The 18185-nt window shown below is 42.6% G+C and overlaps 3 protein-coding genes across 3 annotated transcripts in view; 2 read left to right on the top strand and 1 right to left on the bottom strand.

The window, feature by feature from the left end:
• The window catches only part of pde3b (phosphodiesterase 3B), a 60524-nt gene extending 55146 nt beyond the window's left edge, over nucleotides 1-5378 (top strand). The window contains exons 15-16 of the mRNA XM_076287872.1: nucleotides 78-318; nucleotides 2063-5378. Coding sequence (XP_076143987.1) covers nucleotides 78-318; nucleotides 2063-2286 — 465 coding nt within the window. The 3' untranslated portion in view covers nucleotides 2287-5378. The remainder of the gene's footprint in view (nucleotides 1-77; nucleotides 319-2062) is intronic.
• Nucleotides 5379-6617: 1239 nt separating this feature from the next.
• cyp2r1 (cytochrome P450, family 2, subfamily R, polypeptide 1) lies at nucleotides 6618-10852 on the bottom strand. Its single transcript, XM_076288237.1, has 5 exons — nucleotides 10613-10852; nucleotides 9952-10093; nucleotides 8147-8779; nucleotides 7629-7958; nucleotides 6618-7470 (listed from the first exon to the last, which is right to left on the bottom strand). The coding sequence occupies exons 1-5, from the start codon at nucleotides 10850-10852 to the stop codon at nucleotides 7289-7291; spliced, it is 1527 nt and encodes a 508-aa protein (XP_076144352.1). The 3' UTR covers nucleotides 6618-7288.
• A 5118-nt stretch (nucleotides 10853-15970) lies between these two features.
• On the top strand, nucleotides 15971-17724 carry calca (calcitonin/calcitonin-related polypeptide, alpha). Its single transcript, XM_076288238.1, has 3 exons — nucleotides 15971-16059; nucleotides 16588-16716; nucleotides 17535-17724. The coding sequence occupies exons 1-3, from the start codon at nucleotides 15974-15976 to the stop codon at nucleotides 17722-17724; spliced, it is 405 nt and encodes a 134-aa protein (XP_076144353.1). The 5' UTR covers nucleotides 15971-15973.
• The last annotated feature ends 461 nt before the right edge of the window (nucleotides 17725-18185 follow it).

The raw sequence follows: 18185 nt of genomic DNA on the forward strand, positions 1-18185 counted from the left end.
AATACACATACTCGTGTAAACGGGGTCTTATTCATTTGCAGTTGTTTTTTAGTGACCACTTGCTTGTCCATCCTCAGGGGGACGAGGAGGCCAGTCTGGGATTACCCATCAGCCCCTTCATGGACCGCTCCTCGCCCCAGCTGGCCAAGCTGCAGGAGTCCTTTATCACGCACATCGTGGGGCCACTCTGCAACTCGTACGACGCCGCCGGCCTTCTGCCAGGCTACTGGATCGACGAAGAGGGCTCAGAAGATGAGGAGGACGCAGAAGAGGAGACGGAAACAGATGAAGATGAGCTGGATGAGGAGCTTGAACCAAGTATGCATCTTCATGTCTTTGATATCTTTGATCCACATATCTTAACTGTCAGACAACATCCTGGTTATCCAAGGTGTCTAAAATGAAAACCGTCACAGTCTTGTTTGCAAGTTCATCATCATTATCAAAAGATGTTATAATGACCGGCGCGCTGCGCAGCGATTTTTTTTTTTTCTTTTTTTTTTTTTCTTTTTCGCATTCCCAAATTTCCGTCAAGGATTCCCGGGACACTGAAACCGGGGTACACGAAACTTGGTGGGCATGTAACCCCACATGGATAGCATGGAACCATCGTCTCGAGAACCGTAGGGTTTAGGAGGACCATTTTTTTCTGTATGTTGATCTCAAGGGGCCATGTCAACCCATTCCATAACCACTCATTTCATGTATAGCGCCACCTAGTTAAACACAAAAAAGTAAAAATGAGGTGTTGCAATTGCAGGTATCTGTGACCTAACATAGTCAAAACTGCACGAAATTGGAAGTGTAGGATCATTATGACACCCTCTGTATGCACGCCAAGTTTTGTGGAATTCCGTTCATGGGGGGCCACACAATAAATTCATTTATGTTACTATACACCAACTGGCCTGTAGGTGGCCGGAGACAGTTTTCTGTGAATATCTCGAGAACCGTAGGGCCTAGGATGTCCACCTTTTTTATGTATGTTGGTCTTAAGGGGGCATGTCAACCCATCCCATTACCACTTATTTCATGTATAGCGCCACCTAGTTAAAAATTAAAAAGCAAAAAATTAGGTGTTTTCTTTACAATATCTCTGGCTGACAAGGTCAAAACTGCACGAAATTAAAAGTGTAGGATCATTATGACACCCTCCGAATGCATGCCAAGTTTTGTGTACTTTCGTTCATGGGGGGCCTTACAATAAAATAATTTATGTGTACATTTAGTGACATACACCAACAAGGATTCCCGGGACACTGAAAGACCGGGGTACACAAAACTTGGTGGGCATGTAACCCCACATGGATAGCATGGAACCGTCATTTTTCGTTTTGATCTGTAGCCCCCCCGCTGGACTGGACCCCCCGAAAGGAGGGTAGGGCATACACAGTTCTCTGTGAATATCTTGAGAACTGTAGGGCCTAGGATGACCATTTTTTTCCGTATGTTTGCCTCCTGGGGTCATGTTAACCCATTTCATGAGCACACATGTGCACAAACAGATACACACACACACACATACATTCACAGTAATCATACGTATGACACATACTCACACAGTAGACATATGTACGCATGCATGCACAGGCACATACGCAGGCACACACACAAGCACACACACACACACACACACACACACACACACAACATAAACATGTACATGCACACAATTCAAGAATTTCTCAGAATTATGAACAGGCAAGATGGAGGTGGGGTTGTTTAAAATGAATTTTACATGTGAAATCTATGAACTAATCATGATTTGGTACTTGTAGCTAGCACTAGCAGATACCAGTGAGAATTGAGTGTGGATAATGCAATTTAGTGAGACAGTTAGAATCATATAGGCCTTTCAGCGTGATTTATTTTTGTGGAAAAAATGTGCTGGACTGGGCGGCGGTCATATTTTGTACCGCTCTGCGGTACATCTAGTTATAATGTATAATTGTATAAATAATGTATAAAGTATTTATAAAGGGTGTGCTAAGAGTGTGTCAGTGTTTATTGAGTTGTAGAGGCCTCTTCTGATGGTGCGTCCACTCATTCCATCCCTCCACAGAAAGGAGAAAGCGCAGGCGTCGGCTCTTCTGCAACATCATGCAGCACCTAACGGAGAACCACAAGGTGTGGAAGAAGACCATCGAGGAGGAGGACAAGGGCAAGCAGCAGCAGCAGGAGCAGGAGGAGCAGGAGCAGCAGGCAGAGAGCCCCAGCTTGCCCACCTCCCCCTCTGACGACATCCAGGTCATTCAGGAGGAGGCAGAGGAAGAGGAGCGCCAGTAGCATGAGGAAGAACACACACGGGCACACACACACACACACACACACACACACACACACACACCATGGGCTGGAAGCTTAGGGAGCAAAACGCTTTGCTCCCTCTTCCTCTGAATGACATGAACTGACACACAGACACACACATACAAACGCTCACACACACACACACACAAATGACGTCCTCAAGACACAGGATGACCCCCCACTCCCCCTTTTCCGCTCGACCTCTACACGCTGAAATGGCCACTGTGCCGACACTCAGACGCTGATGCAGTTCACGTTCTATTGATAAACAAAAGGCCTTACTACTGTGAGAGGATCCTTGCTGCAATGGTGGGAACCCCACTCCTATGCACTTTCACCCCATGGAGAATTGGAAGAGAAGGACCACAGCGCCCCGTCGACTCCTGTCCCGGCCCGCCGCGGGGACGTACCCAGAGGCGCAGAGACGTTGCCTCCATGGTCAAACTGGCTGTGATGCTGCCTTGAACTCCTGACTCTTAACTCTCCCGTAGGTACTTCAAAAGAAATATAGATCTATTTAAAATGAAAAAAAAGATGAAAAACATTAGGAAAAAAAAAGAACACAAAAGTGATACACATGTTACCAAAGCGAACAGTTCAAACATGGAGAAAAAAAGACTTGAGGCTGAGACTATGATCAGGCTCCGAGTCAGGAATATTCTAGAAACAGAAATCAAATGTGCCTGTCTGAACCTTTATGGTCTTTAGTGGTCCAAAAGATGGACTGCTGTACCCTGCACTAGTTGTGTGCAGTCTCCCTCCTCATGCTGGCGACACAAAACACTGTATCAGATTCAGTCCCGGGGACACACTGACGTTTTGACTGAAAAAAAAAAATGAACGTTAAACCTGCATCATTTTGGATGCTTTTTATTCATGTGTACCACCTGCCTTTCATTTGACTCTCTCTCTCTCTCTCTCTCTCTCTCTGTCTCTCTCTCTTTGTATGTTTGGAAGTTTGTGTGTGTAGGCGTGTGAGTGTGTGTGTGGATTCCCTTGTTAGGAATGCCAGCTGATCATTTCCCCTCTCTTTGCTGTGTTCCAGTCCACCTCTGTTCAAAACGTAGCTCAAAGGACACAAAAGCTGTTGTCATGAAGGGATGTTTTTTTTTCCTTTTTTAAGTTTGAATTATTGCTTTTTTTCACAGTTACTCAGGATTCACACAAATATTACTAATTAATCGCAGATCTATAGTATGTTCAGAAATCACAGAAGGAACTTTTTTTTTTCTATTTGTACAATTTCAGTAAACAAATAGGAGGGCTGACCTTCAGAATAGTGATTGCGTGCTAAAATGCAAATCTGTTGAGGTTCTAATGAAATGCGCTATTTATGTTGTATCAAAGGCCACTGAAAAAAAATATTTGATGTAGACAAGAATTGTCTCTGAATTTGCTAGGCCATGTATACACAACAGCCAAATTGCTTATTTATGTTGCATTAGGGTTCCATTTGGCATTATAGTAACTCACTGACACACACAACACACTTGCTAGTCTGTTTTCTGTTGATTTTTACTTTTTTCAAACACTGATGTTTCACACAAAATGATATGACAGAAAAAAATGACACAGACACCAAGGCCAGTGGATGAGTTTGATGTGACCCAGGGTTTCACCTTGAAAGCTCTACACTTTTTTTATATTTTCTTATTCTTCACCATGAGGCAGGTTTAATACTGATAGTTCTATATTTTTTTGTCTGAAGCAAGAACTCTAGGCATTCCACTAGAAGCAGAGCATTGAGCAGTGGAGAGAGTGGCTGTTCTAAAAGCCAAGTTTCCTTCATTGCGGTTGAAATATTGAAAAAAAAACACAAAAAAATCATTTTGTTTTTCAGAAGAGGTAAGTTCTCAAGTAGGCAGTGTAAATCAAGCTAGTACATTAAAAAAAAGAAATAAATGTGCACATTTTACTACCAAACAAGTGTTTAACCTCTGCACAGGAAGATTATCTGCATATATATAAATATATATTATACATATATATTATATTTTTTAATTAATCAACTGAATGCATCTGTTTTCTACATAAGGCTGACATACATTGTACATTGAGAACCTGTAATTATCATCTGTTTCCAGAGTTTCTATCTAATACTATTTACGGATGTGGAATTGTAGGGTGTGGTGTTTTACTTTTTCTTTTGAGTACACTGTCTCTTTGTGTTCCTGATCATAACCACTCTGTGCCCCCAACACCACCACCCCCACCCCCCCAAAAAAAATCCCTTTGATAAGTTCAGCATTGTCTGTAAGTAGCACCCCACAGGTGCCAATCTCAGACTCCTGCTGCCTGCTTGCTTGCAGGATCATGATGCACTTTGGCCCACGTCCAGGAAGTGTGTGTATGTGATGTGGGCTCTAGAGTGTGCTCTGAGCGACATGCACAGGCACAGGTACCTTCAGGAAAGGCTGAAAGGTCTCGCAACCCTAACCCTGACCGTGACCTGGTCTTGGTGAAACCAGTGCAGTGGTAGGTGTCAACCTCAGTCCTTTATCTATCTTCAACAGTGAGTGGGAGACTGGGGATGCTGCCCAGTAAAGTTGCCCCCCAGCCAAAAAGCCAGAAGAGAAGGGGAAAGTGAAGTGAAGTGATGACTAGGCTCTGACCTGTTCCTCTGAGCTTAGCATACTCTTACCAGTCTGTGCACTGGGGGCACTTCAGCTGGACTTTGTGTGACGCTGTTAGATTGTGTTGTCACTTGTGTTGTCTAACAGAAGCAGTGGCAGGCTCTCCGGGCCTCAAACTGCCACCCTTCCCCACGTGACCCCCCCTCTCCCCCAAACACACACATACACACACCCACACAAATAAAGCCCCTAGTTCATTTAGTTGTGAATGCAGATTGTTTGTTGGCTTCTCAATGTGCAGACCTGTGCACCAGTTGCAGTGTCCTCCAATGCCCTTGTCATCAAAACATTACTGAACAGCTGTCATCTTAATGTAGCATTTATACAGTAGTTATCAATGTCTGTAACCGGTCAGCTTTTTCCGACAAATGTGGGGGGGGGGGGGAATTGCGTTTGTTGTTATTTATAGCTGTCATAAAAACACCATCCCTGAAATGCCTCTAGACTCTCAAGTGTGTTTATTGTCTTTTGTGTTTGTTCATTTGATGGTTTTGTCAGTGTTTGTTATGGGCTACCCATCAAGGAGGAACAGATTTTTTTAGATAGCATACTTTTTGCATGTTAGTGTTTTACTTAACACTGATGTTTACAAGTGTGGCAAAAATATGTACATAGAATTAGTAGATTTTATTAAATGAGTGCATGTTAATCATTGAGGAAATGAGTTGAAATGAGCGTATGTTAGATGCAAAACACATATCCAGCCTCTTCTGAATGGGAGTAAGTTGAATGATTAACCAACCTAAATGTACTGTATCAATGAGGCATTTGGCAATCAACTGACCCTCTTGTGTGTCTGCCAGTGCCCTGTGAGGCTGAATGATGTCTAACGGACAGATGTCTAACCTCTCTCCTTTTTCTCAGTGTTTGTGATGCAACATGTTTTCCGTATTTATCGGCATCTGTTTTGACGAAGCTCTGACCGTCTGAGCAGCTCTTATCTCTGCTCACACTCCCAGAAGAGCAGAAGGCACCCACTGGTCTCCTGGGGTTGGGCCTGCCTGTTTGAAACGGCAGCCACAGAGTGATGAGTCCCACAGTGGATGAGACAATCCCCTATGTGGGCCCAGTGGAGCTTATATGCAGATTCTTTGACAGTTATTTGAATCTTTCATCCCTCAGTAACTGAATCTGCCATCTGCTGCAGGGTACTGCTAGCTGGGGGAATGGAGGGGGATCGTTTCACACCCCTGTGCATCAAAACCTAACAAGCCAGATGGATTTGTATTTAGTGACAACTTTTTGAGTCATGACCCGAGTCGGAAAAGTTGTGTTTCTTTTCCACTTTTCACTTAGTCTGCTGGCAGTGAGATGTTAAGTGAAAAACGATGATCGTTGACTAACGATTTCTGATAACCGCCCCCTGAGATTGATGCCTGTGTGCATTTTTGGCGCGCTCCGTTTTGGGAAAACACACTCAAGCTCATTTCAAGCCAGCTCACGTGGTAGAGGCCAAAACGTAGGGGCATCTGAGGAGACATCTGTGATTGCCGTCTCAACTTTCAACACATGGGAAGCATTTATTAAAAACACTGCTCGCTCAGACTGCAATCACTGAGAGATATCCATTCATTTATTGTGCTGTTTTTGTCAATAAGTATACAAAAGCTGTTGCTAAAATATTTATAGAAAGTATACTATTTAAAAAAATAGTAATAATGTGCAATACATAGTTTGACAACCAATAAGCAGAAATGCTTTTTCTAAAGTAACAAATGAAAGTAACAAATGACAAGTCTGTACCATTCAAGCTATATAACAGTCAAAAGTCCATAGCACCTACGGATTTAATAATCAAGTACAAATGCAGAGAGCAAGATATCCTTTGGGGATTGCTGCTGTTGGTTCAGCTCTGATATATGGCACCAGACCAGCGGAAGGCATACAGCCTGTACAAAACTTTCTGGGAAAAGACAGCTGGCCCGGCTGTAGAAAAAAAAAGCAGAACCCTATGTTCTCATTTCGAGGAATGCTGGGAAAAAATAAGGTCTGTAAACCATAAAGGTAAACGCTTGTCAATTATTGACATCATAACTCCTCTGTCTCACATTTGTTTCGAGGCACCAAACGCTATGTATCACAGATAATGTGCAAATATTATTACAATGCGCTTGATGCAACTTACTACATTGCCCAACTGCCTGATACAAAAACCACTATCATCAAGTCAAGTACAGCTACGGCATATTTCTATGAAACAGTTCAGAGGGTAGTTTCACAGAATGCGAAATTCAATGGCAGACAGAGGAGAGGTCAACTCCCTTGCTGTGTAAAACATTAGACAGGTTGGAGTTTTCCGAGTAAGATCCCCTGAGGTGAAAGCACTAAAGTCATTTATGGCTGAAGGTTTACGGCTGTCTCCGGACCGCGCATATGGAGTAAGGGAGAGGCTGGAGAGTCATGCCCAGTTTAGGGGTGAGGCTGGGGACAAACCCCTGGGGAAACTGCAGGTGGAACCTCTGAAGCAGGGTGGTGAAGAACAGGAACATCTCCATCCTGGCAAGCTGCTCACCCAGGCACTGCCTTCGCCCTGAAGATTTGATAAATAAAGGTATCAGGTAAAGAAAGATATGTCTGCAGCATTATTTATGCAAGCTAATGGCACAAGCAGAATGGTGAAGAGCGAAAGGAGGTCATATTTCTGTTCTCAACTAGTAGGCTAATATAGTGCAGAGGATTTCAACTTGCCTAATGAGAAGGGGAGGAAGGCCTCCCTCCTGATGAAGTTGCCATTGCTATCCAGGAACCTTTCTGGTGAGAAAATGCCTGGATCTCCCCAGTACTTCTCATCAAAGTGGACAGAGTACAGGTTTGTGATGACCATGGTGCCTTTGGGGATGGTGTACCCACTCACGAGGGCATCTTGTGAAGTGGCACGGAAGATCCCCAGGGGCACAATGTTGCAGAAGCGGAGGACCTCATGGAGCACGGCATCCACAAAAGGCATCCTCTGTTTGTCATCTAAGGTGGGGGTGCGTCCATTCAGCAGGACACTGTCGATCTCTTTGTGAACTCTCTCTGTGAGGACAGTAAAAAGTTTAGGGGATGGCCGCTAAAACAGATAACTGTTTGACTAGACTACTGTGTTTATAATCTACTGGTAAATGTTAGCATGGAATGCTAGAAGTGCCTTCAAAAGTTTGGAGGAACTCACTTGTGTTTCTGTTATGCAGTAACCAGTTGTATTTCCATGGACATGAACCCACCTTGAATGCTAGGGTAAAGGGCCATGTAGAGCATGGCCCAGCGGAGGGCATTGGTGGTGGTCTCAGTGCCTGCAATGATGAGCTCCCCCACCGAGTAGATCAGGTTCTCTTTGGTGTATGAGGTGCTCTTGTCGTTTGCACTCTGTTCTATCTCGTCCAGATAGGCGTCAATGTAGTGGCGTGGAGACTGGCGCACCCGGCCGTGTGCGAACCGCTCTGTGATCCTCAGGAGGAAGGTGTAGACTTCGGCGGCGTTCTGGAAGAGCTTCTGGTGCTTGCCGAAGGGCAAATACTCTATCCAGGGGAAGGCGTTGTAGAGGAAGGCCCAGCCGCTGGCTGCCAGCTCCACGTTCTCGCTGAAGATCTCGATCATGTGCTGAAAGTCCCTGTCGTCGTACGTGAAGCGCTCGCCGAAGATGATCAGGTTGGTGATGTTGGAGACAGCATTCGTCACCAGATGTTTCGGGTTTAAGGGCCTACCCTTCTGCTTGTCGATGGCATCCACGAAGAACATGCACTCCTCGGAGATCTTCCTCTCAAACGTCTTCTGACCACTGCCAAAGTAGCGGAAGCTGTTGACGGCCAACTTGCGGTGCTCAATCCAACCTCGTCCATACTTGCTGTTGAGGAGACCTGAAATGAGAGTGTGCAGTAAGAAAAATTTGCCTCTTTCCAGTCAGCACTTGACACTGGAAGATACACTGACAGCTATGGGCTGGATCTACAACAAAAGGCATCTGCAGTTAAGACGGCTGTACTTCAAGTTGCTGTTAAGAGAGCAGTGAAGCAAAGTCACCAATGACTTTTCCCTCCTGTAGTCATACTATACAATGATCATATTACACATCTGCATTCAATGAACTACAATGACTGACAGTTTTGTTTGTACATTTCTCAGCATTTGGTGTTCTGTGAATATGGGGAAAAATAAAGGCTTGAATAAATTTGGCAAATCCCATTAACAATGGAATAAAACATTTAGCTTGCTGTACCAGAGTTGATTAGATGAAGGGTCGTGACTTCTTATTTGGGCAAGTTCAAGCCAAAAATTAAACTGAAATGAAAATAGAGCATATATCCCCCACATAGTTCCAGTTTAGGTAAAGAAGATAGCCTTTTTGTATTTTAATATCATCAAATGATGAGCTACTAATTAGTGCCTTGATATACCTACACTCTAGTAAAAAGGCCTACAGTGTTGCATCGGTTCTGCCAAGTCATGTCCAGTTCAATAACTTAATAAGGAGGCTTTCATTCTATTTCAATCAGCAAATAGCTTTGCTATTTAAAAGGCTTAGCCAGATCAGTTTTCCCTGGGACTATGTAAATGCAGTGACTGTAGGATGGGTATATTTAGTTTGCAGACATAAGTTGTTCACTTGTTCCATAAGGTTACCTATTAAATGTGCAAAGGTTAAAAAAAAGGGGGGGGGGGGGACTTAATCATCCTTAGGATTTTTGAAATTGATGGAGGAGGAGGCTTGCAAATGATACAGCTGGTTAGACAAATAATGTCACAATGGCTGTCATCCACTCCATGATGCTGAATATAATTCAGATTAAAGTAGCCTATACGTGAGTCATCCTGTAAATAGAAAGTCATCATCCTTCACTTTAAACGTTTTTCTACCACTGCCATTTTTGATATTGAAAAACGTTTACACCACTCCTGGAACTCTGTAATGGCATCCGATAATGGCATCTGTGGATTCTTCAGAGCAGAGGGTTACAATGGTTTGCTGAATAACTGTTCACTGTAGAAAAGGTTACACAGAGCATTAAGTCCTACAACAGGCTATACCTACCTCCCATTTTGGTCATTTTCTGAAATAAAGGCAGAGAAGGTCGATCAGCAAACACTTCGCCCTGATGCGAGAGACATTCTTTGATAGCATCATAGCCATTCAACACTACAGTTGAGATGCCGCCAAGATCGAGGCTGAATATCTGGGAGACAGACAGAAATGCAATAAATTACTACAACTACATTTTGGTCAGTAGACAAGCCAAAGAAGCGCTACAACGTTCCAGGATAACCATGCATTTCTCCGAAGTCTCAGTAACGCTGCCTGTTAGACTACCACGCTGACTCAGCTGTTTCGGTCTCTTGCAAAGCGCTGCAAGCTGCCAAAATGTGGTTTCACTCTTTTGTTCTCATAGGAGCCGTCTGCATGATGCTATGGAACGAGTCGATACAGGTATAACCTTTCACACAATTTAAAATGACATAGGTTATTCGACTGTCTTTGGAGCCGAGTGCTAGTCTTGCGGCAAGTTTGGCAATGCAAAGCGCACACACATTGATTAAACGAGCGCTATGAACTGTCATGAATATTTAACAGCAGTCTGTTTACAGCTACTCGTTATATACACAGTTGACAATAAATTGCCATAGCATTCAGTGACTTGCAATTAAACGGTAAAAGAGTTCTTGTTTTGAAGCATGTTTTAAGAGTCCGTCATTACCTGTCCGTAGATTTCACTTTGTTTCTTCATAAAAACGTGCGGTTCCGATGCAAGAGATAAAATGTTTCCTATCATGGGGAAAGGTGTCGGTCCAGGAGGGAATCCTCGGGGTCTCCGCTGCTTGAGGAGTTGCCTGACCACCAACAGCAGTAATAGAGTCACCACTAAACTGCATAAGCCCAAAACCGATTGACCGCAGGAAACGGTTAACAGAGATGGTAATCTAAAGATTGATATCATTATGAAATAACACTTTTGCATTCAGAGGACACTAACTTCTTCCCCCCACACAAAGACTAGTATATCACCTTGCACATGTTCCTATCCCCCGCCTCTACAGAGCTAAGATTGGCCAGGCAATGAGCCGGGAGCATTATTGATCAGCTTTGATTTTCCTTCCTTTCTTTTATCAAGTGCGCCTCCACTGTCTGAGGTATATGAACTGTCCTCGAGTTAACGTTATTGACAGAAGTTATTATAGATTTATACAAATGACCTGTTTAGATTCTGTAATAGCCATGCAGCACTTATATTTTTATACTTCTTCTGTAGTTGGATTAATATTAACAAAACAACTTACAAAAGTTAACCAACTTTGTAAAAGTGTAGCCTATAGTTAGTGCCATAACAGCTCTAATACTTCAGTCACTGTTCTACTGTTCCTTGTTGGTGCCCCCCAATCCCAATCCTCCCCCACCTTTCTTATGCAGCCCTTGCCACTTATAAATGCACAAATAGGCTGACACCAGACATAATTTCACTTCATTTCTTACATCCAGTAACTATACTGTACATGTGACAATAAACTTCCTTGTATCCTTGTACCTAGTAATGTTTCTATACAACAGCAATAATAACCAGACACATGTAATCATTCACTTAATGTTTACATTGATCAATTAAGAGATTTTTAATGTTATTTGAATTGCTGCATGTTAAGAACTACTGCACACCAGGGTTGTTACGTTACCCCAGCTGAGCCCAAAGAGCAGATAGGTCAGGGCTGGTCAAACAGCCACATTTTTTCTTGCCCTGTGGTGTCTGCGTGTCTGAACTTTGACCGAGTGAAAGGCAAAACCCTTTTCAGGTCGCATCCCTACCCCCACGTCTCGACTATTTTTCAACCAGACACAAAAGTCCTTCTGAAAAGAAGCTTTTTTCATTGCAGATGGCTTTACCCAAAGTGACTTGCGAAATGTTTCTCCTCCTTCTTTGAGCCAGTGGGTATTAGAATGTGTACATTTGTCATAGTTTATATATGCTTTTCTTAACCCAAAGCAAAATGTGTTGGAAGCTTTGCTGCATGGTGTAAGCACCTTGTTTGAAACCCACTGGCTTAATATGAATGCACTCATTAAGACATTGCATTTGTTAATCTTCTCATTTGCAACCCCCACATGAGTACTATAGGGCACTATAGCGGGCAGTTTCCGATACATGAATTAAGCCTAGCCCAAGACGTAAAGGTTTTTCTCAAGGATGATTTCCACTGAAGTTCTCGTTAAGTCTTGGGCTGTAGGGTAAGATGCTGGATGACACTTTTGTTCAAAGCAATTTACATTATATTTGTACCAAAGACCAAACAAAACACACCAGAGAACTGGTCTTAGAGGTTAATATAATTCAGCCTTGTACATTTGAACCATAGCTATGCACAAGCCACAATATCTATACCACTGCCCTTATTATGTTTGCCAAGCCTCCTGGAGTTTGTGTAAGCCATGGGCAAGAATTGTTGGCTTGAAAGAGAAGTGTCCCCATGATACTAATTGTCAGTCGCCACATGTTAGTTACAGCGTAATAAAGAGACACACAGTCGTCTAATCAACTGATGTGCAGCGACCGGGCTTGTGACCCCTGACTCCTTCATAGCTGCCAGCGACACACTGCTGCAGAAAATGGGTTTGTGTCTGACGTCCTGTCTGTTGGATGCGTGCACAGATGTAAACAAAACAAACGACTTGTTAGCAGGGGAATTTTCTTGTCAGGTTGAAGACCCTCCTCTGGTGTGCCTCAGCAATGTCTGTCTCTGGCGGTCAATCGGTGGCAACTCCTGGTTTCTCTCTCTGTCTTTCTCTTGCTCTCTCTCCGGATCGAGCGTTCCCCAGTGTCTTGGGTCTCATTAGCGGTGGCGACGGCGCTCCAGTATGATATAGAGCTACTTTGTCCCACACGGCTCTGTAAACAGGCCTCAACGGGGCTCTTCTCAAAGATTACCATTTGTCACCAGCACTTAATGAGGATGCCTGCTGCTGAACCAACCAAAGTGGCTCCCTCCCTATCTGGGCCTCCAAATACGCACCAGCTTATTGTGTTCCATAGGGGCAAGAGTCATGTGGTAATACATATATGGTTATGAAATAAGAATTCCTGAAAAACCCTGTGCGGGACTTAATGTCTTCTTACCACATGGATGACTAATTCGAAGAAAGATTGTGTAAAAAAGGCAAATGCTTCCGGCAGTGGGGCCAAGTGATTTCAAATAGGATTATGCTTGAGAAATTGGTGGACATGGTTAAAAGTATATAGATGTATGTGGTGCCACTTGATTTAAATTTTTTATTACATCAAGTTTAATGTCCTTTATAAAATAATTAAGGAAATTGTGCGGTGGTGAGGGATCATCTGAAGGGGCCGTGATGAAGAATTGAGGGGGTGGCCTTAGTTTGCTCTTGCAGTAGAAGTCTGATTAATGAAGCATAGCCACTAATTCAGTTTCATTTCCTTAATGTCTGTTGAGTCTGTCTGCAAACTTTGCTCTGTCCATCTGAAGTGTGCCCCAGCCCCTAATGTGGGCCATAGATTAGAGCTAAGTAACGTTTGCTTGTACAGCCCTGACAAAGGTCCACTAATGCTCTGTCCTTTTCAGCTTCCAGGTGGTTAAACAGTCTGTTTGGCAGACAAATGACCTGAAGTACCAATGGCAGAGCACACAGTGACTAAGGCTTTTCAAGCTGTTTGCAAAAATAAGTAATTTACACTAGATAATTTCCTAAAGTAGAGATGCACTGCATTGCTTCTTTTGTCAAATGAAACAAGTAGCAGTGGAACACTAACTTAGATAGATACTCTACTTCTGCCCAAAATGTTTTTGGGAAATGTTTGTGGCTGATGTCATGTTCGGTTGATTTATATTGCATATTGAATGAAGCCCCTGTTAGCTGTGTCTCTTTCCTGTGTCTGTTTCCAATCTGGTCCAAAAAATGATTATCTGTTTCTTGGAATAACTCACAGTTGGATGAAAATGCAAGAAGATGTTGGATCATGATTGGCTTTGAAAAGGTTACAGTATTGATTGAAAACTTTTCCCCCCTTAAAGTTAATAAAAACTTGAAGCAGAAATTGCTCATCAGTGAAACAATTCTCTGATCTATGGGTGAGGGGCCCTATTTTTTCCCTTTTCGGATCTCCTGGCCGGAAGTGGTGATTCATTACGGGCGCCGGAGGCATTCGTGTACACGACTGCAGTTTTCATGCAGCATTCAGCTGCGGGGGGGACCCCAACGCTCTCCAATTCCCCTGATTTACTGAGGCCGTCATCGGCCCCGCGCTCAGTTCAATAGCCTTAAAAGGCTCATCCGCACTAATGGGGCTCCGTAGTGACGCAAAAGAGGAGTCTTACTCCAAATGCTTTATGGGGCCTTGCCCAATAATGAAAAGTAAGGGGAATCAAATGATGCCTCATGACAAACAGTTTTGTAATTGGGTTTGAAAATCCAAACACATTAATGGCAGTTGCTGCTTTGATTTCCACAAAGGGTCACTTCAGCACGGAAACACAAGTCAGTGAGGGAGGCATGGGAGTCCTCTAATTGATTGATCTGGTGATAACACGAATGGGGCGCTTTTTCCGTAGCAGTTAGGTACACTGGCTGACATTTGTAAATATTATATTTACTTGCAGCTCAGGGACCAACATCAGTAAACATCCTCAACAATATTCTGAGTAGAAAGTCTCCAGAGTAAAACCCAGCTATAGACAGGAGACCAGTTTTGCACATATCTTTTCAAATAAAGAATCTTTTAAGGGAAAGTATTATGTGGATAACTCATGTGGATAACTCACTAATCTTACTCGTTTTTATTGTCATGTGCCTCTCTACAAAGTTTATTGCATTACAAAAACAAGTGCAATGTAAGAGATTCTCAAATCACATAAAACTATTAATATGTTTACATAAGAATATTTATGTCGTATTTGTTTACTATCAAAAATAAAGAAAGAAATAAACAATTGAATGTGGGTAAAAGCCTCAATCACTGAGCTTAATGAAATACGTTGCAGAGTAGATGACTGGGAATTTTTGTGAATGGAGCACTTCGACACAGGTATGACGTCATTGGATTACCACATTTTTTATTGACCCATGGATTCAGCCATTGGATGACGGAGGGAGCGGAGCTTCATGATTGGCTCAGTTTTGACAATTAAACACCTACACAGTCAATAGACAAAGCAGTCAGTGAATATATAGAGCCTCTGTAGTAGCCAGATGGAACAGACTTACAAGTTGGTCAGCAAACCAAACTAACTCAACTTATTCCATTTCTTTCTTTTGCAAAGAGCTCTAACACTCAAGGTAAGACAGGACCCTTTCCGTCCCTCTCGTTCTCTCTGTTGGGACACTGCAGACTTGCAATGGGAATGCGTTTTTGCAGTTTAGACTTAGATCTTTCATAAACCCATGTTGTTTAACTGTTTAGCCAGGCAACTGTAACGAGCATAGAAGAAAAGGTTAGCTGTGAGGATGGCTTGAAATGTTGTATGCGTTGTTTTGTGGTGTGTTATGGTCTGGTCGTGGTGTGGGGGTTAAGAGCAGAAGACTGTCGTCCAGTGCCAGAGGAGACGGCCAGGGACTGCAGCTCATTACACTAATGCACCAGGTCCCGCAGGAGCCTCCGTCAGCAGCTCCTAATCTTCATAAAATCACTCCTGGGATGGCATGAGCGGCTAGTCAGGGTGCGCAGGCAAGGGAGCTGCACTGAGGAGGTGGACACTGGGCAGGGCTGGGCAGCTCAACTGATCAACAGCTCTCCTGCCTGCCAGGTCTACCTCCACAGCCGCCACTGAGCTGGGGAGCTTAACGGGGAGTTTACTGCATGCGGTTAAGGCAGATAGTCTAACATGGTCAGTCTACAGGTGTGGCTACAATATCCATAGTCTAGTAGATAGTGTGACCGGGAATAGAAAAGAGAGGTGGACCTTTTGAAGTGAATATTCCTGGAGGATTGAGGCTTGCTTTTCGTAAATTTTTTGTTAATTGAATTGAACTTTTAAATGTTTCTGTATTTTATTTTTCAAAAACTCTGCGTGGATATAAAGCCTTTGAGTCTAATAGTTGTGTGTTTGATGCAGGGACCATGGTTATGTTGAAGATCTCAGCTTTCCTTCTTGCCTATGCCCTGATCATTTGCCAGATGTACTGCTCTCAAGCCGCTCCTGCAAGGTGAGCCATTCATTATGTATCAGTGGGAATTATTTGATTTTTATTTTAATTTGAATTCCATAGATGGGTCTCTTTTTCTAGTAATTTATGTTGGTTACAGTACATTGGTTTTTGGTTTGGACGTAGTGTCTTTAAATGTATTTGAATATATTTTATTAAATGTACTCCTTTTATCATCTTCTATAATCTATCTGGATACAGGGCAGATTGCATTACACATTGCGATGTTATGAAATATCAATAATTTCAATGAAGGAATTAAAAGATGTATTAGATGAACCCTTGCCAAGAGCTCGGTTACAACAGTATTGATTTTGTCATAAATTTAAACTTGGCTCGCAGTCAACTCTTAACTGAGGCACTTTAAGAGGATTGTTTTAATAGTGGGCTTCTGTACACTCAGGCAGATGATAGAAGCTTTTAACATAAGCACTGCTGTCACGATCCTCCTTACAAATTTCATATCATGTGCAATTAAAATAATGTAATAATATAGTGGAGATAATCTAATTAAGGCTTTGTTTGCAGGACTGACTTTGACTCAAATCGAGTGGCGCTCACTGACTATGAAGCCCGGAGGTTACTGAATGCCATTGTCAAAGAATTTGTTCAGATGACTGCGGAGGACCTGGAACAGCAAGCAAACGACGAAAATAGGTATTTTTTTTGTTCATAGTAATCTGAAAGAGTATCTAGGGAAATTAATTTTGAAATCTTATTCACTGTGTACATTTGTAAGAGGTTTTTCTGCAGTCTATTCCAACGAAAGTGTTGCTGCCACTTACATAAAATGACAGCTCCAGTGATCATTTAAAGTCCAGAGGTATGTTTGCAAAATCAGAGAGGATCATTGGCAAAAAAATCCTTATTGATGTCAAAATGTTCTCTGTCAATGCCCAAGTATTGCATGGAACTCCTTTTGAATTTCTTGAATGTTGATTTTCTTTGAAAGAAAATGTGTTAAAGGACTTGTTTGCTTGCGGTCCGCATGAGGCAGAGAATGAGGATGGAGGGTTGTATGCATGAGGTGGTGCTCAGACGAGCAGTCTACATGCTAGAAAACACTCCTCACTGTAAGACAGCCATTGAATAGATGAAATTTCACTGATTGTCAAAAGCATGATTGGTGTTTGCTTGAAATTTACAATGAAATATATTTTAGTCCATATTTACAACAAATAACCGCATGGACTGCAAGGTTCTAACCTGATAGATTGTCAAAAGCATGACTGATGCTTGCTTGAACATTGCAATGTAACATATTTTACTCCATATACAACAAATAACGGCATGGTATGTGAGCTTCCATCCTGATGGTTCATTTTACCATAGCATTATGGTGTGTTGTGCATTTTTGACATTGCATGAAGGTGAAGACTGTGTATTAACAACATCAAACTGGTATGTGTAGTGTAAATGCATGAGTCTGCATGAGTTACTATGAGTCTGCCTCTGCATGTTGTCTCTCCTAACAGTGCTGAAAGACCCTTGACCAAGCGCTGCTCCAACCTCAGCACCTGCGCATTGGGCAAGCTCTCTCAGGAGCTGCACAAGCTGCAGAGCTACCCTCGCACCAATGTTGGGGCAGGGACACCTGGAAAAAGGCGCAGTCTGTCAGAGTCTGAGATCTTTGCAAGCTATGGGGAGCAGTTTAACCGCAACTGAGATGTCCAGCTTCCACCCTACTGTAGTTTGTCCCTGGGGCACAAAATAGCAATGCATGTGGATTCTGTTTTCCTGATCGACTTGCCTGACAGAGTAACACAATAATGAAAGACAATCAAAATTTATATAATGAATATTATTTTTGGATCTTTAATTCAGTTATGGCAAATATTTCCCCTTTGCTTTAGTATATATCACTGGTAGCATAAGGACAATGACAGTTTCACAACAGAGACAGGTTTCTTTTTGTGTGCATATAACACTTTTCTGATTTAATAAACATATTTTACCAATACATGGTTTGTCCATGAATTTAAGACACTAAGATACTCAAACCCACACACACATGCAAACACATGAATATGAACAGGTAAGATGTAAAAGAAAACAACAACCACATCTAACAATATTATCTACAATTTATATGTTCAAATTTTGGGTCATAGTGATGACATACTCAA

The sequence above is a fragment of the Alosa pseudoharengus genome, unplaced genomic scaffold (genome assembly GCF_046254945.1).
Source record: "Alosa pseudoharengus isolate Yale_2024_CS ecotype anadromous, Long Island Sound unplaced genomic scaffold, YU_APseudo_1.1 YU_APseudo_1.1_scf_16, whole genome shotgun sequence".
Classification (NCBI taxonomy): Eukaryota; Metazoa; Chordata; class Actinopteri; order Clupeiformes; family Clupeidae; genus Alosa; species Alosa pseudoharengus.